We start from the raw sequence: 11004 nt of genomic DNA on the forward strand, positions 1-11004 counted from the left end.
CATCTGAGAGCCAACACCTGTCCTGGGGCAGAGGGGCTAGGACAGAGCCTAGGGCCGCGATGGAGACCCACTGCAAATGTTACTGGTCAGTTGGGCCTTTGGCCAGGACTCGCCATGGGAGGCAGAGACCAGGACCCACTGCTGACGCAAATCCTTCTTGCCCCCTCCCTCACAATTGGACCCCATAGCCCCCGACCTCTCACTGACCCAGGAGTAGCCACTGGCTCCCTTGACACAAGCTACTGCCTGGGGACAGTTGCTGCCCGGGGACCCCTGTTGGAAGGGCCAATATTCTGCAGGGCTCAGCCTCTGCTCTGGCCATGTGCACAGGGGCCCATGTCCACCCCGTCCTCTGGGTCATGTGCACGGGGACCCATGTTGACCCCATGCCCTGGGCTCCCTGCAGCAGGGCACCTTCAGGTGCCAGGCAATGGCTCCTGGGGCATAGGAAAGCAGGTGGTTGGCATAAGTTCCTGGAAGGGACTGAGAGGCAGAAGGGCAGGCCCAGCAGGCTGACCCCTAGACAAGACCGTGATGAGAACATGGAAAGAGACGGCAGGTGAGGGTTGGGGGAAGGAGTCCAGGTTCTTCCAGTGGACGGTGCCCCACAGCCAGGGGAGAAGTCTGGAGCAGTGACCAGCAGGCCTGAGCTGCCTGACAGGGAGGATACCCAGGGACACGGGCAGACTGGCCAGCATTGGCTGCCACGGAAGGATCTGAGGTGACTACTGACCCGAGGCGCTCCCTTGCAGAGACAGGCTGTGTCCAGGGGTGTGGATACTGTAGGACATTGGCCCCTGTGGTCCTGCTACCGCATCCTGCTGTTGCGTCCAGGCACTCTATGTCCCCCACGGCCTCCCTCCTACTCCTCGGTGTCCCGTGCAGGTGCCATCGGGGGCTGGTGGACGGGATGGAGGGTCCACTCCACGCCATGGTCACATGGGCACCCCAGCGGCTGGCAAGGCTGAGGCATTTCCTGCAGCGAGTGCCAACACCACTTACACCACCGGGGGGCGCTGGTGTGCAGGCTGATATGAGCCGGGCTGGGACTCACGGAGGTGAGCAGAGGACAGGTCTGGCCCCAGCGGCTCTGGGCAGGCTCCCTGCAGGCCAGAACAGCTTCCTGGCACAGGAAGTGCCGCCGTTCCGCGACCAGACGCTGCCTGTGAGTGCCCGTTGCATCCTGGACACTGGTTCCCAGAACAACTCCCCAGGTGGGCCCTGCCGGCCACCCCATCGGGCCAGCGCCTGTGAGCACGGGGTCCTAGTCGCTCGTCCCCTCTCCGTCTGATCCCAGGGGCACACAGCCCTGTTGTCCCGGCCCCTGAGGTCTGCAGGGGTGTGTGGGAAGAGGGCCAGAGTGTGGGGCCCGGTGCTTGGCCCATGGGCCTCATGGAATTCCCCAAGTGACTGCTGGGAAGTCAATTCCTTATGGGTGACATGCACTCACATACTGGAGGCCCAGGAAGCTGCCCAGGGGGAAAAGGGAGCCTGTGAAGTGGTCCCACCCAGCGCACACCTGTGCTCAAATATGCCTGAACCCGGGGCTGGCACTCTGAGGTTGGGTACCTGAATGGCCTCCCATCCCCGGCACCGCAGGGCGTCATGAGCAGTGCGGCCTCCTTGGGCCTCTCTGACTGCCAGCACCTCCCCCGGGAGATCCTAATGGAAAGGTCAGTCCTACTGAGGGTCCCAGCGGGTCAGCACAGTTTGTACCCCCAACGCAAGAATGGCACCCTCGGGGCCCGGCCAACGTCACGGACTTTATTGCACGTCTACCCGGCCAGAGGCGGCTCTGCCTGCAGATGGGCACAGTGCAGGCCAGCAGGGCCAGTCTCAGGACGGTCCAGCAGGAGCGGGGGCTGCGGGTCGTCTCAGGGCTCCCATCGCGCCTGGACATGCCATCGGGCTGGACTGCACCAGGGATGGAGACGGACGTGACGGTGACAGATGGAGAACACGTGATCTCCACGGTCACTCGGCAGACTTTCTGCGGGCATTCAGAGGTGCTGATGACCACCGAGTGTCCACCCTGCCCGCAGACGCAGACCTGTCCATTCACAGCAAGGGGCGGGGGGGCCCCTGCAGGCTGGTGGCAGAGGGGGACCTGGTGCTCTCCCAGGCCTGCAGCCCAGCACCCCACACTGGCAGGAGGAAGTGGGCACCGCCTGCTTGAGAAGCCCACAGAGGAACAATCGCCAAGGTCCACCCTGGCGTAGGCCGCTCGGGGGAGCTGACCAGGAAAATCTGCACCACTCCCACTGACCTAAGTTCTTCACCTGGACAACAGGTACGAAGATGACATTTCTGCCTTAATGCACGCTCCTTGGTCTAAAAAAATAAAACTCCCACCAGACTCCTGGCCAGCGGACCCCTCCCCGCCCCCGGGAATTTTGAGACCCTGGACAGTGCCACCCCAGGGAGGCCACAGGGTGGTGGAGGCAGGGACAGAGTGACATGGGCTCCCTGGCTCCACAGGACACAGCTGGGGGGATGCACGGGAGCTAATGGGGGCAGCTGGCCACGGCCCTACACGGGCTTGGGAAGGCAGGTCACGGGCTCAGAAATACTCTGTGGCTACGGCGAAATTAATACTAGCAAAGCACCCAGCGCGGCTCTCGCCGCCGGCCCGTCCTGGGCCCCGTGTGTGCGGTGGGCGCGCGGGCAAGGGTCCCGTCTGTCCTTCGCGCGGCTACTTCTCCTTCCTGGGGAGCAGCTGGCCGTTGGTCCTGTCGGGCCGGGCGCTGCTGGGCGCGGGCTGCGCGAAGTTCCAGTCCACGGGGTTGAGGAGCTGCTGGGTCTTCTTGTGCGTCCAGTAGGGGTTGAGCACGGCCGTGAGCAGGCCCAGCCCCACGAGGAAGAGCGTGAGGTGCGGCCAGTGCAGACTCTGCCGCAGCCCCTCCCAGTGCTCGAAGCACACCCACCACATGTGGTAGGTGAGCACCATGCGGCAGTGGAACATGTGAATCATCAGCCACTGGTTCAGCTTCCAGAGCCGGGAGTCGGCCCAGCCGGCCTGCGGGCACAAAGGGGCAGGCGTCAGCAGGCGTGGGCGAGGGCAGCACCCCACCCGGACCCCTGCAGGGACCCTCACCACCACGGGGAGGGGCTCCCCTGAAGGAGAGCCTGCTCTCCTGGTCACCTCCTCTCAACCCTGGGAGAATAAGCAGTGCTGCCCGGGGCACTGGGCACAAGCAGAGGCTAGAGAGCAGAGGGCAGGGGGCAGGGGGCAGAGGGCATGGCACACAGCAGCAGAGGCAGTGAGTGCAGAGCAGGACACGCCGACAGCACTGTGCCTTTCCACACCAGGCCACCCAAAGCGTGTCCTCCTGTGTTCTGGGTGAGCAGAAGCACAAGGTCCTCCCTGTGCCGGCCTCCCCTGGGGAGTCCCGTGAGGGAGCAGTGGAGGCAGTCACCGCTGAAGGCAGCTCACGTGAGGACACGTGTCCCACTCCCGTGACCAGTGAAGGCCATCTATCAGCTAACCCAGAAGGATGGGCCAGCAGCATGGGGTGGCCGTGGTCCCTCCCCAGGCACCAGGTCCAAGGACAGCACCTGCCTTGGTGAGGGTCAGTCTGGCCAGGGGACTCCAGACCTGTGGAGGCAGCTACCACCTGCTCAACTCTACAGGGACGCCTCAAAAAGGTCAGACACCACCTCCTCACAGTGGGTCCCCGGGAGGAGAGCTGTGCCTTTCTGCACTGTGCCTGTGACATCGGTGTCAGCTCACAAGCAGCTGAGATGTCCCAGCACCCTGGCTGCCAACAGCCCAACCCTCCACCAAAACAGCTGGACTCTCCACCAACAACCGGACTCTCCTCCAGCAGTCTGATTCTCCATCAACACCCCGACTCTCCTCCAATAGCCTGACTCTCCACCAACAGCCCAACTCTCCTTCGACAGCCCTGACTGCCATTAAGAGCCAGAGTCTCTGCCCACAGCCCGACTTCAACAGCATCCTAACTCTCCACCAACAGCCTGACTTTCCATCAACAGCTGGAGTCTCCGCCAACAGCCTGACGCGTGCAACTGGACCTGCTGAGATCCGTCTCAGCGGTCGTGGGATGAAGGGCTCTGCCCTCCGTTCCTTCCCCCTTACAGGGGCTTATGAAGTGATTCCCATGTACATCGGGGAAGGAACTTGTACTCATTACTCACGACACACCTTCTCCTAACAGTCTGGTCTTAATTGGGCGCTGGCTATCTATATTTCAGGGGTATGGGGGCACCAGAGCCTTCACCGTCCAAAGTGAACAATGCAGACGTTTGAGAAACAACAGAGCCAAGTGTGAACGGCAGGAGAGTCTCACCCCACGGTGGGTAATGCAGAGGAAACTCACACAAGGTCAGAAGCAAGCAGCGGCCTAAGCTAAGCTAGCAAGACTCCGTGACCGAGGGAGTGCGAGCACGCTGACGCATGCGTGTTGTCTGGCAGACGCACATCCTCCTGGGTGCCCCCTCGCTGCTCTACAGAGGATGTGTGGACTCGGCCAGTCTTAACAAGAACCCACACCCAGCCCTTTCTAAGATCAGGAGCAAGGAAAGATGCTCACTCTCACCCCGAGTCCTTGCCAGAGCACAGAGGTGAGAAAAACAGGCATCCAAACTGGAAGAGTGATAAAATTTGTTTCAAAAATAGCACCGGTTAGGATAGAAAATTCCTAAAAATTACATCTGAATTTACTAAAGATACAAGATGAGAAACCAACTCACAAAACTCACTGTGGTTCTATAAACTGAGAGTGAAGAATCCAAAAGTAAATTTGGAATACTTCCACACATCTACCCCTAGGGTAAACGTCAACTCAAGAGGTGAAAGAATTGTACACTGAAAATTACAACAGAGTGATGAAAGAAATAAGACACAAACAGACATCCTATATTCATGAAGTTAATGTTGACAAAATATTCGTTCAATTCAAAGTGATCTGCAGGTTAAATGCAAATCTCTATCAAAATTCACACAACAAATCATAAATCATCCTGTTATTCGTCGATTGCCTCGAGCAGGCCCCAGTAACGTCTCCTTCATCCTGGCCCTGAGGTTATATTCAAGGCTCTTTAGGAGAATGAGACCCATCATTGTTACTGGTATTTGGTGGCATATTGGGTACGCCACGGGGAGTTTGCCAGACTCTGCCATGTGGGCAGGCTACATTCGGTAACCTGCCAGTTTGTCCAAAGTAGGAATGAGATAATAAGATGTCATAATAAGATGTCGCGCGGCCGACATCTTATTTTTTTTTAAAAAAAAAAACCTTTTTACAGAAATAGGAAAAACTCTCCCATATAGAATCACAAATGATGATAAAGATCTAGCTTCACCCTGAGAAAGGCCAAGAAAGCGGGGGCAACACAGACGGACCCCAACGATATCACAAAGCCCTATGGTAGGGGACCCAGAGTCCAGAAATAGACCCATAGGTGAGGAGTCGACTGGGGAAACGGGTGACCACCTGGGAACGACTGACACAGAACCCTGAGCTAACCCAGGGCCCAAAGTCACCGAGAGCAGGCTGACAGCCGTGACTCTCGCAGCTGCTCCAATCAATCTGCTCCCGGGAGAACCAGGGAAGCTTTGACTGCCATGGGCCTGGCCTACGGTTTCCTGACCAGTCAGACAGCGCACACAGGGCAGAAACAGAGCTGGAGTGAAGCTTCACCAGCCTGCACAGCCCCGACGCCATGAAGGGCCGGAGAGGCCTGCGGACAGCGAGGCAACGACCTGTTAAGAGACTACCTTTAACACGCACGGGGCCCACAGGCCGAACAGAAGAGGCATAGAGTAAAAGTCTTTGGCCCAGGACCGTGATGGGTGGTTTTCCAAAGAAGACGTACAAAGGGCCAGTCTAGCTAGGCGAAAGGGCTTAGTGTCCCTCTTCATTGGCGTCCCCTCACACCCGTCAGGACGGCTGTAAAGCGAAGGCCAAGGCGAGGGGTGGCGGGGGGTGCAGGGCCGGGCCCCACGCTGTGTCACTGCAGAACAGAGCAGGACAGACAGCGGACTCTGTCTTCTAAAGACAGGGTGCCAGTGCTCTAGGCGACCCACCTCCGGGTGTCTGTCCAAAAGGACTGAACCAGGACTGACGTGCACGGCAAAGCTATCAGGAATAGCTGAGCCGTGCGAACAGCCTGGATGCCCACTGACAAGTGAAGGGATGAAGGACATGCAGGAAACACCGGATGGAGAAACTCTCAGTTCGAGAAAGGAATTCTTCACTATACAACCACTTCTGCGCTCAGTGGAATAAACCAGGTCAGAGAAATACAATTTGTTTGTTTGTTTTGCTGTTGGGTCACACCTGGCTGTGTTCAGGGCTGACTGCTGGCTCTGTGCGCAGGGATCACGCCCAGCGGGCTCAGGGGACCATCTGGGGGCCAGGGTTAGTAGAGTGGGATAGTGCAGCATATTCCCGACTGTACTGTCACTCTGGCTGCCAGAAGTACAAATACTCAACGATCCCCCTTACGTCAGATTATTAAATCACGTCACAGACTCAAAAGTGGAACGGGGGCTACCAGGGGCTGGAGGGAGAGGGAATGAGAAGTTATCAACCATGAGCCATGAAGTTCCCATTGAACGGGAGGGACAGAGAAGCCTCATTCACAGTCTGCTACACACAGTCGGCAGAAACAAGCTGTTCTCTTACAGCCAGCGGGCCGCACCTACGTCAGTGCAAAATAACAACCGAAGGAAGGCGAGAGTGTGTGCAGGTGAGCTGCCTTACACAGGGGTGGGGCTGGGGTTCAGGAGCTCCCCTTGGCCGGGCTGGGGTCGATCAAACTCAGGTGGGCAACATGCAGAGGCAAACACTTTACCTCTTCTATTACCCTTCTTGTTTTCCTTTTCCTTACTTTCATTTTTTGAAAGTATCAAAGGAAGGAAAAGGACCATGTGTGCAAGGGCCCGTAAGGCCCACAGAGAGTTCTGATGGGACGGAGCTAGAAGCAATAATCCAATTTGCTCAGGATCTAGTGGAATCCAGCCCAGAGACTACTGCTTCTGACTCCGCAGAGGTCAGTGGGGATCTCCGCTTGGCGCCTGCGGGACCCAGGCACGGGCAGCCCCCAGGTGGCACCACTCACCTTTAAGAGCATCCAGGAAATGCAGGTGAAGGGCGTGCTCATCTCCAAGAGCAGCGTGGTCATGGCCAGGTAGTGGCCGGCTTGGAGATTGACCACCGAGCCCAGAAACCCCAGGAAGGCGAAGAGGTGGTGGACCACCAAAAACACATCGAACGTCCGGAAGAAGAAGTTGGACGCGTGCACGGCGACATTTTCGAACAGGAAGAACCCGGTGGCCGTCGTGACGTGGAACCAGCACCAGTTCTGTTGGCCGCGCGCCTTGTCCGCCTGCAGCACGGGGTCCCCCAGCAGGGCCCAGAGACCTGCCGCAGAGCTCTGCACCCCAAACACGGCCCGCGTGGCTGCCAGGTCCCAGAACACCTTCTCCTTGGCCATCAACGAGCGGTAGGTGGCGTTCAGGGAGGAGGACAGCTGGTGGCAGACCACGAAGACACCCACGTAAAAGGCGAAGCCGGCGGCCACGAGCGTGGCGCGGATTCCGCAGGAAGCATAGTCCAGGTCAAAGATGCTCCCCGATGTCCCTCCATCGCTGGAAAGGCTCATGGTCCCAAAGGTGTGCCCCAGGGGCACCCACGGCCGCACCGGGCTCTTGGCTCTCTCCTGCCCAGGACAGTCCAGTCAGTGTGAAGAGGGGAGCCTCCCGCACCCACCTCCAGCCTGAAGAAAGAGAAGATGATTACTTCATTATTATTATTTGAAGTAAAAGCAGATTTTATTTGGAGGTTTTTGAAGGAGAGGAGGGAGAGAAAATGGGGGAGAGAGAGAGTAACGGGCTCAGGAGAGAGCCTTAGACAGGAAAGTCCACATCTCAAGAGGGGAGATGCGGGCGCCACATGTGCTCGGCCACATGGGCACAAGCAGGACGTGGGTTCGGGCAGTTTATGCGCCAGGACAATTACTCTCAAGCGAAGCTACAACCCATCACCAGCTCACAAAAACCCTGCAGAGAACACCAGAGATCCCCCTCTGTGCATGCGAGAGGCCAAACGAGGCAGACAACACCCACTGGCTGCAGTGGGTGGAAAGCGAGGCCAGCTGGCCTGACCCCGGGGGTGTTGAGAGGGACGCAGGCCGGCCCTCCCACTGCCCGTCCACCTGTGGGCACCTTCCTTCTCAGCAGCCCACGCAGAGGCACAGCTGCAGGGAGCACGGAGCAAACAGATAGCGCCGACCAGCCCGGGAAGGGCTGAAGCGTGTTCTTCTCCAGCCTCGTACAAGGGGGGTGGGCATGCAGTGACTCATTCCAGCCACGGTCCCGGGGACGTGGCCTCCACCCCAAGACCTGTGTGCCATTACTCACAGCTGCCCATACCCAGACACGGCTGGGGCGTCCTGTCGGGTTCGTATTCTGGCACGGGTCGTTACCAGGAAGCCCAGTGCTCCGCACCCGTCCGATTCGAGGCCAGAGACAGCCGTGCAGATGAGCTCAAGGTGTCCGCACAGCCCTCCTCAGGCACAGAGGGGCTTCAGCAGCCGACTAACAGCAAGCACTGTCCTCTAGGAGGACCCAGGCTGGACCCAGACACTGCGAGACCAGCGCTGAGAACAGGTGCCTTAAGCCAGCAGCCTCAATTCCTCTTTTGCAAACCACAGCACCCCAAAGGAGAGAGAGAGCTCAAGGGAATGCCCCGCCACAGAGGCAGAGTGGGATTGCGGGGAGGGGGGTGGGAAGGATACTGGGACCCGTGGTGGTGGGAAATGGGCACTGGTGGAGGGATGGGTATTTGATCATTGTATAATTGAAACCCAAGCACAAAATTTCTAAGTCTACAACTGTACCCCATGGTGTTTCATTAATAAAAATTAAAAAAAAAAAAAGTCAGCAGCTGGCCGGCACAGACCCGGCATAAACAGCACGAGCACTGTGCAGCAGAAACGGGAGCCAAGCCCGCCGGAAGGAAGCGGGGAGAGCCGGCTGGCTGCACCACAACGACAAAGGGATCTTGCCCACCGAGTGTTGGGTTCCCTGATAGCGGAGGTCGGGAGCATCTGCTTTCCCATTTCTTAGCGTGCCCGGCCGTGTGCATGCTGATGTGAACCTACACTCAGCACAGACGCACCCCTCCTGTTCTGTCCGGCAGCACACCGGCACCCTCCTGGACAGACCAGTGACCGGGGGCTGCTCGGTCCACCAACCAACGGTCACTCCTGTCCACTTCAAGGTGCACCTGGGCTAAAGCAGCATATCTGGGCTGACGTGTGTTTCTTCTCTCTGCTTTAAGGTGTTCGAACCGCATAGTCTTTCTGGCTGGGGATGCCCCTGCCGGCACCCCAGTTTTCAGACGGCCTGGCCAGGAGGGCAGCTCCGCCTTCCAGAACTGGCATCTCCCTGGCCCTGTGCCCAGGAGGCGACTTCCTGTCTGGGCCGGGCCGTCCCATCCCGCACCGGCCTCCGCTCCCACCTGCCTGCCTGGGGGTGGAACCCGTGGGCCCCGCACCTGACTCTGCATCTGCCCTTCCCACTGAGGCCACGAGAGCCACACACCTGTCTCCGGGGGCCATGACACCAGCCCTGCGGTCTCAGCCCTGCTCTGGCCCCCGTGGCCGCAGCTCCGAGCACACATGGTTCTACAGTGATTTGTTTGCCTTCTGGGCGGGGGCACGAGGCAGCAAGCTCCGAGAACCACATCAGAGGAGTCCAGGCTGGCGGGTTCCCCTCCACCCGCCCCAGTTCCTGCAATTTCTCCTTGGCTTTCTGATGGCTAGTTGTAGGATGACACTGCTTTGTCCTTCTTCCACAAGGAGCTTAGGTTTATCTGGTTACACCCATCATAGTGCTCCTGAGGCACTTCCATTCCATTGTGTTTATCTGTAAACAGTCTTCCCTATGCTCTCCTCCCCACCCAGTTGATCAGCTTTCCCCCTAATCAGACTCTGTTAATTTGTAAGGTCAGATTTTATATGAAATCAGAAATCTATGATTTTATATGTATGAGTGAAATATTGCCTTTCTCCTCTCCTTATGCCTTATGAACAGTTTACTTTAAAGCAATGTCCTTTTTGTATAGATACAGGAAGACCGTTAACATTATGCTTTGTAACTTAGGATTTGATTGGCTTTGAATATTATTCACTCCCAGGCATCTGCTTTCTGGACTTAAGCCTCAGTTGCCCTTAGTTCCTAACACCCCAAAAGCAGGGTCCCGACGAGGGACTGAATGGACCCAGGGCAAGCGGTGAGCTACCCTGGCATCGAAAGGGGCCAGGTCAAAGTGCCACGATTCTTAACTGTAAGAGTTTGATCATAGACAAATGCTGTCATGATCCAAAAGTAACGACGAGACTAGGATCTTGCTAGGGGTGGGAAAGACTATCTGGCCTGAGCACTGTAGTCTGAGATCGAGATGGCCCTAGGAGAACAATTCTATAAGTTTAAGATATTTCTTACTGTATCCATACAAAATGATTTATATTATATATTCTTATATGCTTGTGGACAAGGAGAGGAGAGACACACCCACAGGATTCTGCTCTAGGGTGGGTCGTCCTGCTGAGAGAGGATCTGTCCTAGGAGCGGCTTTCCCTGGGGCAAAGAGTTCTACCCCTATTGATTGTGACCACACCTATGTGTAATTATTACCCCAACCCCTCATGCTTTGGTATTTAACTGTACTGTAAGAGTGGGCTGGGGGATCAGAAGGAAGAGAAGGAGGATCAGAAACCAGACTCCAGAGAAAGAGGCTGGAGGGGGATGGAGAAGGAGAATGAAGTAGCATGGGGGAGGAAGAAGAGGAGGCAGAGGCAGAGAAGAGAGACTGATGTGGATGGAGAGAGGACTGGAATAAACTGCGACTAAGACCAACCAGCCTGGCCCTCGTTCCTTCCTTTGCCTGCCCATCGCCATCGACCTCCCCGGGGTGGGGGAAGAAGGGTGAGACTCCCGAACGCGGGCAGCGGGAGAGATAGAGCCACCGCCAC

At 57.5% G+C, this 11004-nt stretch overlaps 1 protein-coding gene across 1 annotated transcript; it reads right to left on the minus strand.

The window, feature by feature from the left end:
• Positions 1–1758: 1758 nt before the first annotated feature.
• CLN8 (CLN8 transmembrane ER and ERGIC protein) lies at positions 1759–7741 on the minus strand. Its single transcript, XM_056114079.1, has 2 exons — positions 7087–7741; positions 1759–3016 (listed from the first exon to the last, which is right to left on the minus strand). Exons 1-2 carry the CDS (start codon positions 7627–7629, stop codon positions 2693–2695), a joined length of 867 nt encoding a protein of 288 aa, XP_055970054.1. The 5' UTR covers positions 7630–7741; the 3' UTR covers positions 1759–2692.
• Between the last annotated feature and the right edge of the window lie 3263 nt (positions 7742–11004).

The sequence above is a fragment of the Sorex fumeus genome, unplaced genomic scaffold (genome assembly GCF_029834395.1).
Source record: "Sorex fumeus unplaced genomic scaffold, SorFum_2.1 ptg000024l, whole genome shotgun sequence".
In the NCBI taxonomy this organism is placed as follows: domain Eukaryota; kingdom Metazoa; phylum Chordata; class Mammalia; order Eulipotyphla; family Soricidae; genus Sorex; species Sorex fumeus.